This window comes from Equus quagga, chromosome 1 (genome assembly GCF_021613505.1).
Source record: "Equus quagga isolate Etosha38 chromosome 1, UCLA_HA_Equagga_1.0, whole genome shotgun sequence".
NCBI lineage: Eukaryota > Metazoa > Chordata > Mammalia > Perissodactyla > Equidae > Equus > Equus quagga.
Window position 1 is genome coordinate 58,877,929 of NC_060267.1, and position 21,801 is coordinate 58,899,729.

The following is a 21,801-nucleotide window of genomic DNA, read 5'->3' on the forward strand; positions in this document are numbered from 1 at the left end:
CCTTGCTCACTCACATTCCTGTGTAAGCCATCATTAACTTCTGTCTAGATTTTTGCAATAATTAGTCTGTTTCCCCTCTTGTTCCCTACAATGCATCTCACACAGCAGCCAGAGTGATTTTTAAAGTGTAATAAAGTCATATCCCTCTCGTGTTTAAAACACTAAACGGTTTCACAATACATTAGAATAAAATCCAAACTCCTTACCGTGATTTATAAACTCTCTTCCCTCAGTGCCTAGAACAAGGCCTCGCACACCTAGGTACTCAAGAAACACCTGCCGAGTGCATGGCTCATTCACTGGCAGCATTAGCAAAGCTCTGACGTGCCAGGACCTCACAGCTTGTTGATAAGTGGCAGAGTCAGGATGAGAACTCCAGAGCTCATGTTTGCAAGTTGCCTGATGACCACGTTATGTTTTTCTGATCCTCTGCTGGGCTCTCACAGAATCAAACTATTCTGCCTTCCAGACTCTATGTACTTGTGTTAACTTTTTTATGCCTTTTTCTTGTTTTGCCTTTCCAAATCCTGCCCATCCTCAAGACTTGTACTTAATTCTGTTCCCCCCCCCCCCCTTTTTTTGAGGAAGATTAGCCCTGAGCTAACATCTGCTGCCAATCCTCCTCTTTTTTTACTGAGGAAGACTGGCCCTGAGCTAACATCTGTGCCCATCTTCCTCTACTTTATATGTAGGACACCTGCCACAGCATGGCTTGCCAAACGGTGCCGTGTCTGCACCCGGGATCTGAACCGGCGAACCCCGGGCCACCAAAGTGGAACGTGCACACTTAACCACTGTGCCACTGGGGTGGCCCCTGTTCCCTTTTATAGAACTTTTTTTTTTTTAATGGTGTCACTACTCTGTTTTCTGCTGGTGATGGTGGTAGGTTGAGTTGGGGAAGTTAGAATATAAGTGGGAAGGGGACTCTACTAGGTACCAGATGTTGCATTATGTGCTTAAATAAGTAATTTCACTTACTTTCCACGTGACTTTGTAAGGTAAGAAGCACTATTACGTTTTTTAAAGATGAGAAAACTCAAGTCTCAGAGAGATTTTCAGTTCCATCACCCAAATGAGGAAATCTATACATTATCCACAAGAAAACTTACAGGAGTGAGTTTCTAAGTCCTCTGAAGCTCCTGTAAGGCTTCTAAGGTTAAGCCTTCTACAGCTACCTGGCAGAGCTGGAAGGATGCCCAGGTGCCCTTGGTCAGAACAGCCTCTCTGCTCTCTTGCTTTAGCCTGTGGCACTGGGCCAGTGTCATATCTGATAGTCTGGCCTGTGTGTCAGGATCCCACAGGGAAAGCAACAGCAGGATGATCTGTTTCTGTTCAATAAAAATTTGACTCCAGGGCCAGCCTGGTGGCGCAGCAGTTAAGTGCGCACGTTCTGCTTTGGCGGCCCGGGGTTTGCCGCTTCAGATTCCGGGTGCAGACATGGCACTGCTTGACAAGCCATGCTGTGGCAGGCATCCCACATATAAAGTAGAGGAAGATGGGCACGGATGTTAGCTCAGGGCCGGTCTTGCTCAGCAAAAAGAGGAGGATTGGTGGCAGATGTTAGCTCAGGGCTAGTCTTCCTCAAAAAAAAAAAAAAAAAAAGACTCCATTCAAATGCTAAAAATTTTTACAAGTAGTTGTGATTTTTTTTCCTTTTTACCTGGGCTTCTTATTATATATTTTTTTTTCCTCCTTTCTGCTTCTAGTATTCTGTTCAAGAAGAAAGCCAGAGGAAGCCATTGCCCATTGCTGCCACCCAGTGTTGTAAGTGAGAAACTTGTCTCTGAATCTCTTATTAATCACCTCTTTCTGTCAGTTCTCCAAATGTGGCTTATTTTGAGTTGCGGAGGGTGGAGATGTGGTGTGTGTAAACAGAGGATTTTCCAGAAGCACGCCTATTCAGGCCCATACTTCTAATGGTATCTGCTCATTAGCTTTAGGAAGAGGTCTTCTGGTTGTGTGGCTGTAGGCAGGGCAATGGTACGCATCTTTTTTCTCCATTTGCCGACTTCTACCCCTGGAGGAATGATTTTTCCCGCTTTATTCCCATTTATCTGTTATTCTTCTTTAAGACCCAGTTTAAATGTGACCACCTTGGGAAGTCTTCCTGCTGTTTCCTCCTTCCGCCAAGCCTAGTTTAGGTGTCTCTCTTCTGCTTCCATAGTATCCTGAGGATACAGCCATCATATAATCTATCATATGTTATAATCTATGTATATTTCTGTGATAAGAACATGAAGTTTTTAAAATCATAGACATTTTTCTATTTTGTATTCCTAGCATCTGGCTCAGTACCTGATGTAAGTTTCAGTAATGTTTGATAAATGGTTAACTGAGTGAGAGAACTTGTCATTTCTCTTGAGATTAATTTATTCAGACCACACAGGTTCCTTCTTGAAATGAGCCATGCATTGTTTGCTACCTTCTCAGTTTCCTCTCAAAACAGTTTGAGGAGGCACTAAAGGATTGACTCGGGGCCTCTTCTCTTCCTCTTTTTCACCCGTGGAGTGTGTGTGTGTGGTATTGTGCTTACTTTGTATTGCCTTAGTTTTTCTGACTCAAACGCCAAACTTATCAGCTGCAGGTTGAAAGTGCTGGTGATGGTGGTAGTAGTTACTGTAGTAATGCTAGTGATGATAAGAACCATAGCAGTTAACATATTTTGAGGTCTTACAGTATGCCAGATGCTGCTCTAATTGCAAAATGTACTAACTTATTTGACCTTCACAGCAAGCCTGAGACATAGATTTTACCGTTGTCCTCATTTTCAGATGAGGAAGCTGAGGCATAACGAGATTGAGGGGCTGGCCTGGTCGCTCAGCAGTTAAGTGAGCACGTTCTGCTTTGGCGGCCCAGGGTTCAACGGTTCGGATCCAGGTGCAGACATGGCACCACTTGTCAAGCCATGCTGTGGCAGGCATCCCACATATAAAGTAGATGAAGATGGGCATGGATATTAGCTCAGGGCCAGTCTTCCTCAGCAAAAAAAAAAAAAAAAAAAGCATTGGCAGCAGAGCAGATGTTAGCTCAGGGCTAATCTTCCTCAAAAAAAGAAAAAAGAGATTGAGTAATTTGCCACAAATCACATAGGCAGTAAGTGGTGAAGTAAATATTCAAACACAGACACCCTGACTCTGTAGCCCATGCTTTGAACCACTATGTTAAACTGCTTCTTTCATGTTCTTTCTCAGAAGGAAAACTTCCAGTCATGGCTGTAAATGCATCAATTGCCTTCTGTTTTATATGCTGCTTTCCTGATAAAAGTAAGACCAATAGCAGAGGTCAACATTTTGTTTTTAATTTAGAGAAAACTTGCTATTTTTCATATGATTTATTACTAACTACATCACTTCTCAGCCTTTTGGCTAAGATCATGTATATTACTAACTTTTTTTTTTTTTTGCCATTTAGGACCTAGAATCTATCAAACATTTAGGGTCATAGGAGACCATAAGAATCTGTATTGAAGACTAGGTTGTGAATTTAAGTTGATAGTCCTTTTCAAAACTCACTGTAAGAGCTAATTTTGACCTTTTCAATCTTCTAAACATTTTTCCAGGATTGCTAATGAGAAGTAAAATGGAATGATTGAGATTTCACTTCTCATTCCTTTCTGGGTCCATTTGATGAAATGCAGTTGAAGTGACTAAAGAGAAAATGCCAAGAGGGCAGGAGGAAATAAAAGGCCATAAATAATTAGCAAGTTTATAAATTTTCACACATTTTTCTTGTTTACCGACTAATTTATTTTTCTATGAATAGCCAGTTCCTATCTTTTGAGTGCTCTCTCATATGCTTTTATTTTGAAAAATTTGAAGCTTATAGAAAAGTTGAAAGAACTGTATAATGAGCAGCCATTTACCTTTTACTGGAGTCAAGATTAACATTTTGCCACATTGCTCATCCTTCTCCCCTCTTCTTCCCCTCCTCAGTACCTCTCTTTCATATCTCTATCTCTGTCTCTATATACATGTACACAAAAATGCACACAATGTATTTTCTCGATCATTTGAATATAAGCTTCATGCTTCATGACGCATCAGTGTGTATCTCCTAAGAGCTAGGACAGTCTGCATAATCAAAATACCATTTTCAGAATCAAGAATTTAACATTAGTGCAATAATATTTCCTAATATGCAGTCTATATTGAGAATTCCCCAATTGTCCCCAAATATTTTTATAGCTATTCCCTCCCCACTGTATGATCTAATCAGTAATAACACTTTTTATTTGGTTTTCCTGACTCTTTAATCGCCCGTTTAATAAAACAAAAATCCTTGTCTTTTTTTGGTCATTTATGATACTGGTATTTTCTTTTTCAGTTAGAAAAACATTTTATTATAGTGTGTAGTTCAGATAGGAGTGCGCATTAATTGGTACAGGTTTCTGGGAAGCAGTTTGGCAACATGTACCAAGAGCCTTTAAAATATTCATAGTCTTTGATTCAGCATTGGAACTTCTGGAAATTTATCGTAAGTAAGAAGCAAATAAAAATTTTGTATAAAGGTGTTCATTGCAAAATTATTTAAATAGCGAAATTTTAAAATGATTTAATAGTTAAACAACAGTAAATGGTAATAGTCATAAGATTGAATAGCATGCATTTAATTAAAATTATGCTTTGAAAAATATGGGAAATTTTCATGAAAATTTAGGTGAAAACTATACAAAACTCTATGTATATATGTGTATGTTTATATGTAAATACATACATACATATATAATTTAAGATTTATTGTCATGGACTGAATTGCATACACCCCAAATTCATATGATGAAGCCCTAGCCCCCAATTTGACTCTATTTGGAATAGGGCCTGTGAGGAGGTGATAAAATGTTAAATGAGATCATAAGAATGAGCCTAATCTGATAGGGTTAATGCTCTTAGAAGAAAGCGACAACAGAGCTCTGTGTGTGAGGACACAGCAAAAAAGTAGCTGTCTGTAAGCCAGGAAGAAAGCCTTCATCAGGAACTGAATTGGCTGGCACATTGATCTTGGACTTTCCAGCCTCTAAAGCTGTGGGATACAAATTTCTGTTGTTTAATCCACCCAGTCTGGTATTTTGTTATGGCAGCTTGAGTAGACTAATGCAGATTTTGGTATTGAGAGGTGGGCTTATAACCCTCCAGGACCAGTTCAACTGACCCCATCTCTTATCAGCAAGTGATTAAGAGTTGCCCCGTTGCCTAGTGGTTAAGTTTGGTGTGCTCCACTTCGGCAGCCTAGGTTCAGTTTCCGGGTGTGAACCTACACCACTTGTCGGCAGTCATGCTGTGGCGGTGACCCACATACAAAATAGAGGAAGATTGGTGCAGATGTTAGCTCAGGGAAAATCTTCCTCAGCAAATAAAAACAAAAACACCAAAGAGAATTGCCTTTCAGAAAATTTGCCAAGTTGTGTAGCCAGAGCATGCACAAAAGAAGAAATCTTTTTTACCCCCCTTTTTTGGAGGAAGATTAGCCCTGAGCTAACATCTGCTGCCAATCCTCCTCATTTTTGCTGAGGAAGCCTGGCCCTGAGCTAACATCTGTGCCCATCTTTCTCTACTTTATATGTGGGATGCCTGCTTCAGCATGGCTTGACAAGCAGTGCTTAGGTCTGCACCTGGGATCCTAACCAGTGAACCCCGGGCTGCCAAAGCGAAACATGCGAATTTAACTGCTATGCCACCCGGCTGGCCACAAAAGAAGAAATCTTGACCTGAAATGACCATGAAACCAAAGATTCTCCTCCCCCTGGAACCAAATGGCTGAGACATGGCTGAAACTTATAAGTCAGACTGTTGTTAGCAGCAAGGGGTCCCTCATTCAGGAAGATCCAATGTTAAAATTGTTTCCCCACCTCATCATAAATGTTTGGAAGCCCACCAGTAAAAACCTGTCCCACTAGTGTTTCCATGTGCTAGCCTCTTCCTTTAAATTTTGCCCCAAATTCTGAATCATGGAGACAGATCTGAGGGCACATACCCGCTGTCTCCCTGCAGATTGATCTCACAAAATAAAGCCGATCTCTTTTCCCAAAGTCTAATGCTGTAGTTAACTGGCTTTTTTTTCTTCTTCTTCTTTTTTTTTTTGAGGAAGATTAGCCCTGAGCTGACTGCTGCCAATCCTCGTCTTTTTTTGCTGAGGAAGGCTGGCCCTGAGCTCACATCCATGTCCATCTTCCTCTACTTTATGTGTGGGACGCCTACCACAGCATGGCTTGCCAAGTGGTGCCATGTCTGCACCCGGGATCCAAAGCAGAACATGTGTACTTAACCGCTGCGCCACCAGACCAGCCCCTTAACTGGCTTTTTTATGCGCATTGACTAAGAGACTCCAATTTTGTGCAGTAACAGGGTGCTTCAGTAACAAATACCTGAGAATGTGGAAGTGGCTTAGGAACGGGGTGATGGGCAAAGGCTGGATGAATTTCGAGGTGTATACTAGAAAAAGCTGAGATTGCTGTGAAGGGTCTGTGGGAGAAATATGGATGTTAAAGGCCGTTCTGGAGAAGTCTCAGACGGAAATGAGGAACAGTGTATTGGAAGCTGGAGGAAAGACAGTTCTTGTTATAGAGTGGCAATGAACTTGGCTGAATTGTTCGACTGTTTTGTGAAAGATAGAATTTGCAAAAGATCAAATTAGGTATTTATTTAGCAGACGAGATTTCTAATCGAAGTAACGAAGGTGTGGCTTGGATCTTCCTTACTGCTTATAATAAAATGTGAGAGAAGAGAGTTTAACAAGGAATTATTAAGCAAAAAGGAACCAGAACTTGGAGATTTGGAAAATTCTTAGCCTGTCCATGTTGTAAAAAGTGAGAAAGCTTGTCCTGAAGAGAACACTAAATAGATCATGGGTATGACTCATGGGCTTAATCAGCCATCTCAGCAGAAGCCAGGAATAGAGATGGGATTATATGAGCAGAGACATTGCCAATTTCAGCTAAAGAGGAGAGAGAAAGAGGGCCAGAACGAAGGGACGCTGTTGGACTTCTTGGATTCTACAGGACCAGACCGTAGAGTTATTTGGCTATAAACATGTGCTGTTCTTGAGGGAAAGGAGGAACGACTCGGAAGATGATTCAGTGACTGTCACGACTTCTACTCCCAGCACAGGCCCACAGGGCAAGGCTGTTCTCTTCCGTTTCAGAGGGAGGCCACTGCAGAGAGCCATGGGAACAAGGCACCATGCAGAGCGGTGGGGGTGACGCTGCCACCACTGTCGACCTGGAAGGTGGGACGTCGAACCAAAGAACATTAGTCTCCAGCCATAAGATCTAATGGAATTTGCCTCGCTAGGCTTTGGACTTCCTTGGGACCTGTCACCTCTTCTTTCCTGTTTCTCCTTTGTGGAATGGGAACATCTCTCTTATGCTTGTCCCACCATTGTATTTTGGAAACACATAACTTATCTGGGTTCACAGGTTCACAGGTGGAGAGGAATTTTGCTCAGGGTGAATCATACCTGAAGTCTCACTCATAACCAATTTAGTTGGTATTTATTTACTTATTTATTTATTATTATTATTATTTCTTAAAGATTTATTATAACTTACAATTTTCATCAAAACCAACACAATCAGGATTTTAACCTGTACCAAGGTATTAAACGATTATATTAAAACCATTAGTAAAAAATACTACACCCATTTAGATTCCAAGAAAATTATTTGTAGAAATATTTGAGGGGGCTTTACTAACATTAGGGGGACTGGCAGGCCAATCGTGTAATTACTGAAAACATTTTATGACTATATAGTGACATTTGATTAGCTTGCCTATGTAATAGGGAATCTTAATGATAAGTTTCCAGAACTGGCTACTTAGTTTCTTAATAGAGAACATTAACTACAGATTTTAACATTCACCTCCTTTGCCAAGGTATACAGATTTAGACTTTGGTGATGACTAAAGTATGCCTACAGAACTGATGTTGCTACAAATGTAGTAGGAGTTTGGTTACATCAGGCAGCAAACCTGTAGGGGCTACACTTTACCTTGACAAAGAAAAAATAAGAGGTTTACTAAAAACAGTACACCCCTTGTGCCAGGAAGAAAACTTCTACAGTTGTTTAAAGGAAAATTCGAAACTACATTAGTCTATCAAGCAGAGATGTCAAATATGCTACCATTTAACCATTACTTAAGAGAGCAGCATGTCCGCCGTGCCTTAAAATACATACTTGTACTTTTGAAAGAAGTTTGGAGCTTCAAAAAGTTTGGACCGCTCTGCCTTACTCAGCAAAATTTCATCTGTGATAGCAAGACCTTGTTTAAACTCTTCAACCGTGACCATCCGTGTTGAAACGGGCACATCGTACGTGGAGTTCTGTTGTGGTTATGCTGGTGTAATTATAGGCATAAGATGGTAGCTATCACTGGGGTTTACCCTTGGGTCCCATACAGGCAAATTGAGATTGCATTCTTCAGGCTGTTTCAATAGCACTCGATTTGGCCATTCCCATTTAGACAATACCAAGAAAAATTTATGTACAAGACTTGATGCTATTGCATTTGGATAAAGCTGGCAAGTTCTTGCTACTAGCATAGCCCAGGAAACACCACTGAGGAAACCTAATACATTGGAATAGATGTTGTGGCATTTGGCCCACAGTTTGATAGCTCTCAAGGTTAACCTGAAGTTGTCAATGTTTGGTAATGGATGTAAAATTTCATCGGTTACCCTGCAACTGTTAAGACTTCTTATGCATCTTATATCTAAATTTTTAAGCAGACTGTCATCTCTTAAGTCCAAGTCTTCTGGAATAGTCCGCAGTGCTAATCTTGCAAACAAAATATCAATCTGTAACTGGTACAAATGCCTCTTCAACAGCTCTTAAATCTTTTACTTCTTCCTGTAATTTCAACTTATCATAGAATGAGGTGAAAAAGTCACTTCGATCGACATGTCTTGTTGCAACACACAATGCATCAATATCAGCACCTTTTGTATGTACTCCTAATCTGTAGGATCCAAACGTAAAAATTTTTCCTCCAACATTTTCAATTACAGATTGTGGAAGATTCTTACTTTCACTGATTTCTCGTATCCACTCTTTTACCAGGTTATTTAATTTTCCCAAAATTAAAATCCTGCTCTGCAGTTCCTCTTCCTCTTCAAAAACCCCAAACGGCTTCAGAATCTCAATGAGTTTCTGTCTAAGCAGGCAGTGAGTCTCCTTGGGGGCTGCTAAGCTGATAGGAGAGGTAATGCCATAATGCTTCTGTGGCGGCTGTGTGTGTTGTGATCCCTGCGTTGTAACTGGAAACGGCATCGTCTCCTGCGCTGGCACCGCCCAGTCACTACCCGCACCCCCCACAACTGCTGCCGCTCTAGGCATGATCCACTGAGGCGGGAGGGAGGGGCGACCTGCCTCAGCCCTGGGTCCAACCCCACTCCCGCTCCCGCCACTTTAAGCGCTTCTCCTCCTTCCACTTCGTCCTAACATGGCGTCCCTTAGTTGATATTTAAATGAGACTTTGGACTCTCCATGTTAAAGTTGATGGTGGAGTGAATTAAGACTTTTGGGGCTGATGGGATGGAATGAATGCATTTTGCATGCAACAAGGATGTGAATTTTGGGGAGCCAGAGGCAGAATGCTATGGGCTGAGTTGTGTCTCCCTAAAACTCGTGTGTTGAAGCCCTAACCACTGCAGTGTGATTATATTTGGTGCTAGAGCCTGTGAGGGGATATTAAAGGTTAAATGAGGTCATAAGGGTGGGGCCCTAATCGCATAGGGCTGGTGCCCTTTTAAAAAGAGGAAGAGACACCAGAGCTCTCTCTGCTGTGTGAGGGCACAGTGAGAAGGTGGCTGTTTCTAGCTAGGAAAGGGCTCTCATCAGAAACTGAGCCTTGCCAGAACCTTGGTCTTTGACTTTCCAGCCTCCAGAAACTGTGAGAAAATAAATTTTTGTTGTTTAAGCCACCTAGTCTCTGGTATTTTGTCGTGGCAACCTGAGCAGACTAATACACCTATGTGAATGTATCTGTACAATTATGGGGAAGATATCTGGAAAAAGAAACAACAAAATATTAACCGAATTTGTCTCTGGTATGTGGGATTATGACTTTTTAACCCCCTCTTTGCATTTCTTTTTTTTTTTTAATTAAGAGTATGATAGTTAACAACCTTGTGAAATTACAGTTGTACATTATCGTTAGTCATGTTGTAGGTGCACCACTTCACCCTTTGTGCCCTCCCCCCACCCCCCCTTTCCCCTGGTAACCACTGATCAGTTCTCTTTGTCTATATGTTAACTACCACCTATGAGTGGAATCATACAGAGTTCGTCTTTCTCTGTCTGGCTTATTTCACTCGACATTAATACCCTCAAGGTCCATCCATGGTGTTGTGAATGGGACGATTTTGTTCTTTTTTATGGCTGAGTAGTATTCCATTGTATATATATACCACATCTTCTTTATCCAATCATCAATTGCTGGGCACTTAGATTGGTTCCATGTCTTGGCTATTGTGAATAATGCTGCGATGAACATAGGGGTGCATGGGACTTTTGGAATTGCTGATTTCAGGTTCTTAGGATAGATACCCAGTAGTGAATGGCTGGTTCATAAGGTATTTCTATTTTTAACGTTTTGAGGAATCTCCATACTGTTTTCCATAGTGGCTGCACCAGTTTGCATTCCCACCAACAGTGGATGAGGGTTCCTTTTTCTGCACAGCCTCTCCAACATTTGTCACTCTTGGTTTTGGATATTTTTGCCATTCTAACAGGTGTAAGGTGATATCTTAGTGTAGTTTTGATTTGCATTTCCCTGATGATCAGTGATCATGAGCATCTTTTCATGTGTCTATTGGCCATCCGTATATCTTCTTTGGAGAAATGTCTGTTCATGTCCTCTGCTCATTTTTTGATCGGGTTGTTTGATCTTTTGTTGTTGAGCTGTGTGAGTTCTTTATATATTATGGAGATTAACCCTTTGTCAGATAAGTAACTTGTAAATATTTTTCCCCAATTAGTGGGCTGTTTTTTTGTTTCAATCCTGTTTTCCCTTGCCTTGAAGAAGCTCTTTAGTCTGATGAAGTCCGGTTTGTTTATTCTTTCTATTGTTTCCCTTGTCTGAGAAGACATGGTGTCCAAAAAGATCCTTTTGAAACTGAGGTCAAAGAGTGTACTGCCTATATTCTCTTCTAGAAGACGTATTGTTTCAGGCCTAATTTTTAGGTCTTTGATTCATTTTGAGTTTATTTTTGTGAATGGTGAAAAAGAACGGTCAATTTTCATTCTTTTACATGTGGCTTTCCAGTTTTCCCAGCACCATTTGTTGAACAGACTTTCTTTTCTCCCTTGTAGGCCCTCAGCTCCTTTGTCGAAGATTAGCTGTCCATAGATGTGTGGTTTTGTTTCTCGGCTTTCAATTCTGTTCCATTGATCTGTGCACCTGTTTTTGTACCAGTACCATGCTGTTTTGATTACTGTAGCTTTGTAGTGTGTTTTGAAATCAGGAATTGTGGTGCCTCCAGCTTTGTTCTTCTTTCTCAGGATTGCTTTAGAAATTCAGGGTCTTTTGTTGCCCCATATGAATTTCAGGATTCTTTGTTCGATTTCTGTATAGAATGTCATTGGGATTCTGATTGGGATAGCATTGAATCTGTAGATTGCTTTAGGTAGTATGGACATTTTAACTATGTTTATTCTTCCCGTCCATGTGCATGGAATGTCTTTCCATCTCTTTATGTCGTCATCAATTTCTTTCAAGAAAGTCTTGTAGTTTTTGTTCTATAGATCTTTCACTTCCTTGGTTACATTTATCCCAAGGTATTTTATTCTTTTTGTTGCCATCATGAAAGGGATTGATTTGTTGAGTTCTTTTTCTGTTAGTTCATTGTTAGTATCTAGAAATGCTACTGATTTATGTATGTTGATTTTATACCCTGCAACTTTGCTGTAGCTGTTGATTGTTTCTAGTAGTTTTCCTATGGATTCTTTGGGGTTTTCTATATATAAGATCATGTCGTCTGCAAACAGCGAGAGTTTTACTTCTTCATTGCCTATTTGGATTCCTTTTATTTCTTTTTCCTGCCGAATTCCTCTGGCCAACACCTGCAGTACTATGTTGAGTAAGAGTGGTGAAAGTGGGCACCCTTGTCTTCTTCCTGTTCTCAGAGGCTGGGTTTCAGTTTTTGTCCATTGAGTGTGATGTTGGCTGTGGTTTTGTCATATATGGCCTTTATTATGTTGAGGTACTTTCCTTCTATACCTATTTTATTGAGGGTTTTTATCGTAAATGGATGGTGGATCTTGGCGAATGCTTTCTCTGCATCTATTGAGATGATCATGTGGTTTTTGTTTCTCCTTTTGTTAATGTAGTGTATCACGTTGATTAACTTGCGGATGTTGAACCATCCCTGTGTCCCTGGTATAAATCCCACTTGATCATGGTGTATAGTCTTTTTGATGTATTGCTATATTCGGTTTGCCAAAATTTTGTTGAGGACTTTTGCATCTATGTTCATCAGTGATATTGGCCTGTAGTTCTCCTTCTTTGTGTTGTCCTTGTCAGGTTTGGGGATCAGGGCGATGTTGGCTTCATAGAATGTCTTAGGGAGTCCTCCATCTTCCTCAATTTTCTGGAATAGGTTGAGAAGGATAGGTATTAAATCTTCTTTGAATGTTTGGTAGAATTCTCCAGAGAAGCCATCTGGTCCTGGACTCTTATTTTTGGGGGAGGTTTTTGATTACTGTTTCTATTTCTTTACTTGTGATTGGTCTATTCAGATTCTCTGTTTCTTCCTGATTCAGTTTGGGGAGGTTGTTAAGAGTCTAGGAATTTATCCATTTCTTCTAGGTTGTTCAATTTGTTGCCATATAGTTTTTCTTAGTATTCTCTTACGATCCTTTGTATTTCTTCGGTATCTGTTGTGATTTCTGCTCTCTCATTTCTAATTTTGTTTATTTGAGACTTCTCTCTTTTTTTCTTAGTGAGTCTGGCTGTTTGTCGATTTTGTTAATTTTTTCGAAGAACCTACTCTTTGTTTCATTGATCCTTTCTGCTGTCTTTTTTGTTTTAATATCGTTTATTTCTGCTCTAATTTTTATTATTTACCTCCTTCTACTGACTTTGGCCTTTGTTTATTATTCTTTTTCTAATTCTGTTAGGTGTCGTTTTAGGTTGTTTATGTAAGATTTTTCTTGCGGTTGAGGTGAGCCTGTATTGCAATGAATTTCCCTCTTAGGACTGCTTTTGCTGCATCCCAAGTGAGTTGGTATGGTGTGTTTTCATTTTCATTTGTCTCCAGATAATATTTGATTTCTTCTTTAATTTCTTCAATAATCCATTGTTTGTTCAGTAGCATGTTGTTTAGTCTCCACATTTTTGCCTCTTTCCCAGCTTTATTCTTGTAGTTGATTTCTAGTTTCATAGCATTATGATCTGAAAAGATGCTCGATATTATTTCAACCCTGTTGAATTTATTGATGCTTGCTTTGTTTCCCAAGATAAGGTCTGTCCTTGGGAATGTTCCATGAGCACTTGAGAAGAATGTGTAACCTGCTGTTTTTGGATGAAGTGTTCTATATATATCTATTAAGTCCATCTGGTCTAATTTTTCATTTAATTCTATAATTTCCTTGTTGATTTTCTGTCTGGATGATCTATCCATTGTTATTAATGGGGTGTTGAGGTCCCCTAGTATTATTGTGGTGTTGTTGATGTCTCGTTTTAGTTTTGTTAATAGCTGCTTTACAAATTGTGGTGCTCCTGTGTAGGGTGTGCATATATTTATAAGTGTTATGTCATCTTGGTGGAGTGTCCCTTTTATCATTATATACTGCCCCCTTTGTCTTTCTTTATCTGGTTTGCTTTGAAGTCTACTTTGTCTGATATAAGTATGGCAACACTTGCTTTCTTTTGTTCATTATTAGCTTGGAGTATTATTTTCCATCCCTTCACTCTGAGTCTGTGTTTGTCTTTGGGGCTGAGGTGTGTTTCCTGGAGGCAGCATATTGTTGGATCTTGTTCTTTGATCCATCCTGCCACTATGTGTCTTTTGATTGGAGAGTGCAATCCATTTACATTTAGAGTGAATATTGAAACGTGGGTGCCTACTGCTGTCATTTTATCACTTGTTTTCCGGTTCTTTTATATTTCCTTTGTGCTTCTTGTCCCATGATTTTTGAATTCCTAATTCAGGTAGGTAAATTTCTGTATTGGCTTTCTTCTTATTTGTAATTTGTGTCTTTATTCTTGTTATTTGTTTAGTGGTTACCAGGTGGTTTGTATAACACATCTTGTAGATGAGATAGTCCTTTTTCTGATAACCTCTTATTTCCTTAAATTAAAACCTTCCATCCCTTTTCTCTTCCCCTTCTAGGTTGTTATTGTCAGATTTTCTGTTTTTTCCTCTTCCTTCTTGTGTTGTGAGTTTGTGGTTAAAATGACAAGGTTATATTTATTCTTGGTGTTTCCCTTCCGTTTATCTTTTTTTTTTTTTTTATTTCTCTATCGTACTTGAAGGATGTTTTCGCTGGGTAGAGTATTCTTGGCTGCAGGTTTTTGTCCTTCAGAGTTTTGAATATATCATTTCATTCTCTTCTAACCTGTAACATATCTCCTGAGAAATCTGTTGATAGCCTTATGCAGGTTCCTTTGTAGGTCATTTTCTTCTGCCTGGCTGCCGTTAGTATTTTCTCTTTGTCGTTGACTTTTGCTAGCTTCACTACTATATGCCTTGGGGTTGGTCTTCTTACATTGATAAAGTTTGGAGATAAAGATTGGCTTCTGTCACATGAAATTCCATCTCTGTCGCCAAGTTTGGAAAGTTCTCAGCCATTATTTCTTTGAACAGGCCTTCTGTCCACTTCTCCTTCTCCTCTCCCTCTGGTATACCTATAATCCTTATGTTGCATCTCCTAATTGAGTCAGATAATTCTTGGAGAGTTTCTTCATTTGTTTTTAGTCTTAGTTCGCTCTCCTCCTCTGCCTGCGGCATTTCTATGTTCCTATCCTCCAGATTGCTAATTCTGTCCTCCATATTATCGGCTCTACTGTTCAGAGAGTCCAGATTTTTCTTAATCTCCTCCATTATGTTCTTCATCACCAGTATTTCTGTTTGGTTCTTCTTTATAGTATCAAGCTCTTTTGTGACATAGCTCCTGAACTCATTGAGTTGTCTATCTGAATTCTCTTTTAACTCATTGAGTTTTTTAAAATGGCTGTTTTGAATTCATCGTCATTTAGGTTATAGATTTCATTGTCTTTGGGATTGTTTTCTGGGTACTTGTCATTTTCCTTCTGTTCTGGACATTTAGTGTATTTTTTCATACTGCTTGATGGTGTGGATTTGTGCCTCTGCATAGAGATAGAGTTTAGTTACTACTTCCACTTGTTTCAACTGGTGTGGGGTGAGCAGCTGTTTAGACTGCACCGACCAGGAACCCTGTCAGCTGTTACTGACTGGACCTGGGCCCCTCCTCATAGTCACAGTGGTTCTGTGGGGTCCCTCGTCAGTTGTGGGGGCAATCGCAAGGGGGCCTCAGCCTGCTGGTGCCTACTGTTGCAGACCACCTAGACGCGCTCCCTCCTTGGGGTCCACAGCGGTGTTATGGGCTTTCCCAACAGCGGGAGCAGGATCACCTGTAATCACAGCTCTGTCACTGTCAGAGCCCACAAGATCTCACTTGTCCACTATTGGTCCCAGCAGAGCTATGGGTATCTTCTGCAGTCTGCAGTGGTTAGCTCACCTAGCTGTGCTACTTTCACAGCAGGGCCTTCCAGCCTTGTGCTTGCCGGTTGGGGCTTCTCCACTAGTGTTGTGCAGAGGCTTTCGCTGAGGCTGCTGTGGGAACCTGGTATTCCCCCCTGGGCCACGGAGCTGGTCTGCTGGAGCTCCACCCAGCCCCAGATGAGTCCCACAGAATCTCTGGGAGCCCCTTGCCCCATCTGGGACACAGCTGGAGTCCGTGGGCCCGGCGGCGGCTGGCAGGCTGTTGCCTTGCCCGGAATTCTGCTCTTTGGGGGCTTCCTGGTGTTCTGAATGCTGGGCGGGGCCTCTCTGCTAATGGCGAGCAGAGGCTTTCCCTGCCAGTGGTGCAGGACCCTGGAGTTTCCCCCTGGGCTTAGGTGTAATCGCAGGGGGCTTAGGTAGGGCTGTAGTCACCTGTTTCCACCGTTGCTCTTCCGGTGAGTGCACACTCCCGCCTTTGGTGCGTGATGATGCTATGGGGGAGTGCGCTGGAAGAGCCTCTTGCAGGTATTAGGCTATCCGGGGGTTGGGGTTCAGAGAGTTTTTACCTATCTCCACCTCCTCCCGGGGGGATGTCCGTGCACCTTCCGATGTATAGCAGCGTGGGTCTCAGGCGTCTTGAGATGGTATATGGATTTCCTTTGTTAACCGATCGATGTCCAATTAGTTGTAGATTCGAAGGGGGAGAGACAAGGAAGAGCACTCACTCTGCCATCTTGGTCCCACCTCCCCTCTTTGCATTTCTTACATTTTCTAAATATTTAACAATGTGCTACTTTATGTGTGTTTGTGTGTGTGTGTGTGTGTGTGTGTGAGGAAAATTGACCCTGAGCTCACATCTGTTGCCAATCTTCCTCTTTTTGCTCAAGGAAGATTGTCACTGAGCTAACATCCCTGCCAATCTTCCTCTTTTTTATGGGATGCCACCACAGAATGGCTTGAGCGGTGCTAGATCTGTGCCAGGGATGTGAACCTAGGAACCCCAGGCTGCCAAAGCAGAGCACGCAAACTTAACCATGATGCCACTAGGCTGGCCCCAACGATGTACTACTTTTAATAGTTAAAAGTTATTAAGAAAAGTAATGAAGTAATTGAGTCCTTGTTCTAGATCTAGATTTGTTGCTGTCTCTCTGAGGGACTTTGGAAGTCTTTCCACTGTCAACTTTAGTTTCATGATGTATAAAATGGGAGAGTTGGTCTAAATGATCCTAGGACTCTTCTGGCTGTAATGTCCTAGTCCTGACATTTCTTCACATCGATGGTCCCTCCCACTACCCTCTCTGCTAGGGTCAGTCTTTTGCAGTCATTTGTGAGACGTCTTCAAAATATTTTCGGAAGTCACTGGGTTGCTGCTCTAAAGAAACCCTTCTTCTTAGCTTTAATACAGAGTTTTCTGTGGCCCCAGTTATTTGGGTATACTCCTAAAAGTGACGGGATTATTTAAAAGTGTTGGGGTGAACTGTATGCTTCTTCTCAATGTTTTCTTTTGGGTCAAACCTTTCTGATGGTGAATTAAACATCTGGTAATAGCATTCTGCATTCACTTTTATCTTAGTATGTTTTTGTCTCCTTTGGTAACTGTGATATATGTAAGGTAATTATTATACTATATTATGTCTCTCTATTTTTTAATCCCCTGTATTATTGCCATTTCAAGCAGCTAGGCTGTCTTCTAGAAGTCCATTACTTCAGGGAAGGATATGGAAGGCAAAGAGAAAAAGAAGTGGTCTTTGTGGCTTTAGGTTCTTAAAGCCTAGGACTTCAGAGGAATGTACAAAATGTTTTGGATAAATTTTATGAGAGGAAGCTGACTTTCACTCTAATCCCTTTATTCCTGACTAAGAAAAGTCTCCCTTGGCTTGAGTGAGAGGAGAGAAATGCAAGGAAAATGAGAGAAAGATAGTGATCAGAGTAGACACATTGGGACCTTGTGTCCACTCTCTGAGTTAGAGTACTGGGGAATAGTTGAATCCCAAAGAGGGAATGGCTGGGAGCTGTGTCTAGGCAGATGGGCTGTCACTGAGATTCCGGTGTTCCAGCAAGTTGCACATGCTACAGAATGAGTCCTGTGCTCTCTAGAAGTAGCGAAGTGAGACTCTGGCCCTAATGGAACCACCCGGGCAGGGTTAAGAGAAGTCTTAGAAGCGTTCTTTATGTAAATGAGCAAGGACTAGAGGAGATTTGGGATATTTCAATGAATGCTAGTACACAAAGCCCTATCTATGTCCTACGCAGTCACCAAAGCGTCTTATTTTCATGCTAAGTCAGTATTTGGAGCAGTCTTTATGGACAGGGTAAGACTTACATTGAGATTTGAAAGATGCTTGTGTTTTCTAAGAACAGTAACATCAGTCTTCCTAGGAGAGGTCTTGATTCTCTCTTTGTTGGTTGTTACTGCCTGTCTGGTTGATACTCAGCTCTTCTGTCCTCTGTGGGGTAGGTGAATGCCTCCTTTCTCATTGGGATGCATGTGTGAATCTCCAGAAGTTATTTGAGGGGATTCCTTTGGCTCCAGTTCCTGGATGTGAGAGATTGCTCTGGTTCAACCTCTTTCATCCCCTGTTGACTTCTTCTGCCAAAAGATGTACTTAGCTTGTGGCTGCTGGTCACCTATCACATAGAGGTTTCTTGAATGAGAGAATATCAAGACAGCTCAGGCCCAACCACATTCTACAGAATTCATTTGACCCATGATAAGGGGAGCTTACTTATTCTTGCTCTGAGAAACAGATAGTATGCAGTCAACTCTATTCTATCCTCTGCCTCCTTGATCGGGTTCCTCTTTCTGTTTACTTAGGTGGGTACAGGATCCAGATCAGCAATTCTCCCACCCAAATGGGCATCCAACCTGTCTGGCTCCCATTCTCACAAGCGTCAATCTTGGTGAATCTCAGAGCTTCTCCTCGCTAGGATTCAGAGAAGAGAAACATTGATCTTTCCCCTCCCCAGGAAATAGGGAAGAGAAGGAGTCATCTCTTTTCGCCAACAACTGCTCTCCCAAAGGGTTGTTGAATCCCACACTGATATAGACATTCTACAAGACAACTGACAAAGATACAGTTAAATTGTCTTACAAAATTTCCTAAAATCTGAATTTGTCTGATTGTTTCTTCATAATTAGATTCTGGTTACTTCATAGCTGATGTCGATTTGCCCCATTATTTGTGATGCTGATGTTAATTATTACTTCAGATGATGTTTTCCAGATCTCTCCGCTGCTAAAGTATTTTTTCCCTTTGAAGTAATAAGTAATCTGTGGGGATGCAGTAATACTTTGAAACTGTGTGTATATGTCGTATTTTCTCACAGCCTTTCGTTCATTAATTTTAGAATCTGTTATGATCATTGCCTAAATTTATTATTACATTGGTGGTTGCTGAATGATGATTTTCTAATTCTATCATTTCTTTTATGTTGAGTAGCTGTCAATCTTCTGTAAAGAAAGGCTTTCCCTCCTCTCCTCGCCTCCTTTTTTATGGCTATCACTATGGACTCATGAATTCGTTTAACTTGGTGTTTCATAATCCAGTTCTGTCCTTCTCTTTGATGCTCAAGTTGTCCCACATTTGACCTATGAGAGTCCCTTTAAACCAGATGCTGTGTCCTTTTGACATGAATGAATGACATCATTCTTTGAGCACTTCCTTCCTTTCCTGGTACAAGGTGTTCCAGGCTCATCTTGTCCTCTGCTTCAGTCCTAGAATGTCATTTCCCCAATGAGCCCTGGTTCCTTTTAGTGGGGAATGATATTTAGAAATCAAGATCTTGGAACTAGTTATGCTCATTGCTACTGGAGTACTGTTGCTTCTTGGCTCTTTGAGTGGATAGAGGTAGGAAAACACACACACATACACAACTCATATGTTCATACTGATATCGCCAATCACCATAGGGTTTTTTCTGATCTTTCCCCATTCCATATTTGTATCTCCTTTCTCTCTTAGTGAGAACCCTTGTTCCCAAGAACACCAAATTATTTTTTCATTTACTCTATCCTATAATGTACACAAGCAAATTTAAGGATTAATATACCAATTTATTACCAACCACAAGCCTACTAATTAAAGTTTAAGATTTTTGAAAGTTGCTTTTTTACCTTAGGATATAACTCACATAGGATTACAAAACCACTGTCACAGCTAACTATCACAGGTAATTTAACAAAATTTCATAATGTCTTCTGATACCCATTCTATGTACAAAATTCTCTAATTCTCCCCAAAATACTTTTGCCCTTTGTCCCAATTTAGGATTCAATCAAGGTTCATTCATTGCATTTGTATATGGTATGAGTTAAGCGTCTAAGATCATCTTTTTGCGTGTGGATATCCAATTGTCTCAGCATCGTTTATAGAAAAGGCTATTTTTACTCCCATTGAATTGTCTTTGTGTCTTTGTTTGAAATCATTCTCATTACCAGCACAAAAGCCCATTACTTTCCTTCCAGGACTTTTTAGCAGATTTGATTTTTGGAGCGTTGGTGGCAGATGCCAAGAGAGGCATGCTGGAACCCTCAGCACATCGTGTTTACTTTTTGCAGGTTTTATCTGCATGCTAGCCTTTTCGTATTTGAGTAGTTTTTGTTCCTCAATTTATAAAGATACTCTGAGGCTGTGCAGTTTGGTCTGCATATTTGAAACAAATTTCACTGGTAACAAATAGTATAATATGAACGTTTATCTTAGCCACAGGCCTAAACATAACCAGAAGTTAATGTAGAGAGAGAAACTGGTCTGTTCCTTTTCTAGATATATCTAAACATTCTAAGATATTCAAACTTATTTCTTCAGTAAGGATATTTCTACCTATTTCTTGTCAAAAAATGCAGCTACACACCGTGTTACCACACCAAAGAGTCTTATGACTACTAAGCTATGCATGTTTATAGTGTTTTCAATTTTTATACACGTATGCTTTACCTACCAACTGTATTATCAATGGTAGTGTCACTGACTGCATTTGAGAAATGAATCAAAAATGATTCAGCATCTGGCAAGGATTCAATGAGATGAGTAGGACCCACATACTCTGCTAGGGTGTATAAATTAGCACAATCTTTCTAACTCAGTGATTTCACTTCTAGGAAGTATTCAAGGAAAATAACTTGAGATGCAGAGGAAGATTTATGTTTAGGCTTTAATTACAGTGGAGAACAAGTGAAAAAACAATGGAGGAATGGGTGATTGCGGCATTTCCACATGCTGGATTGATCTGCTTTTAAATAATTTTTAAGGATATAGTAAATATTTATGTGAATAAGTTTTAAAAAGATCCAAATTACCTAAAAAATAAATTATACACATAGCCTAGGAAAAAACCCCAGGGAAATACAGTTCTAATAGTGTGGCTCTCAGTGGTTGGATTTATAAGTAAGTTCTGTTTTCGTTTTTTTCTTTATACTTTTTTGTACTTTCCAAATTTTCTGCAATTGCATTGATTTTATGATTAAGAAAATAAATATTTGTTAAAAAACAATTTCAGGCCTGACAATGTAGAGGCAAGTCATTGTAGATTTACTTTTAACTTTAGGATTCGAAACTTAATTGAACAGTAGTTGGTTGTTGAGGTGGACACAGTTTAGTTCAACAATACTAGTGATTCCTTGATTGAGAGTTCTAAGTAGCTCTTAAAGTTTGTGTCCCTTTTATTGAGGATATCCCTAACATCTCTCTTAATCAGTTACTATGTTTGAAATAAAAAGGTTTTGGAGTCTATGTTACTTCTTTTTGTAATATGATCTCAAAGCTAGCTTGAACTTTTGTTTGAGATATAGCCCTCTGTTGCTGTTTCAGAGAGATTTCTCTGAGTATTTGTGAAAGGTTTGTTTCATTGGTTTTGTTACAATAGTGGCTACAAATAATGACATATCAGATCATAAACCAAAATTTCCTAAGTATGAATCAGTCTTTTAAATTAGTAAACTAGCGCATAACTCAGCATATTGTTTAAAATTTTTCTTAAAGAATGAATCAGTTCAGAACAGTTGGATGTGAGTCACATGCATGAATAACGGTGACCAAACATTCAGAAGCACTGTCGGTAATACACTGCTTGGCTACCAAATTCTGACATCTTATTTTACCACCACTAACATCTAAAGGATTT

The 21,801-nt window shown here is 40.3% G+C and overlaps 2 protein-coding genes across 10 annotated transcripts in view; one reads left to right on the forward strand and one right to left on the reverse strand.

Annotated features, from left to right (window-relative positions):
* The window catches only part of UNC13B (unc-13 homolog B), a 186,961-nt gene that overhangs the window by 41,985 nt on the left and 123,175 nt on the right, over positions 1 to 21,801 (forward strand). For all 9 annotated transcript variants that reach the window (XM_046677335.1, XM_046677343.1, XM_046677372.1 and 6 more), the window contains exon 7: positions 1,707 to 1,764. In XM_046677335.1, the coding sequence (XP_046533291.1) occupies positions 1,707 to 1,764 (58 nt within the window). The remainder of the gene's footprint in view (positions 1 to 1,706; positions 1,765 to 21,801) is intronic.
* On the reverse strand, positions 8,124 to 9,262 carry LOC124247841 (poly(A) polymerase alpha-like). The gene is given in 2 exon segments (XM_046677606.1): positions 8,124 to 8,794; positions 8,796 to 9,262. Coding segments are annotated over 2 exon segments (936 nt in total). The 3' UTR covers positions 8,124 to 8,325.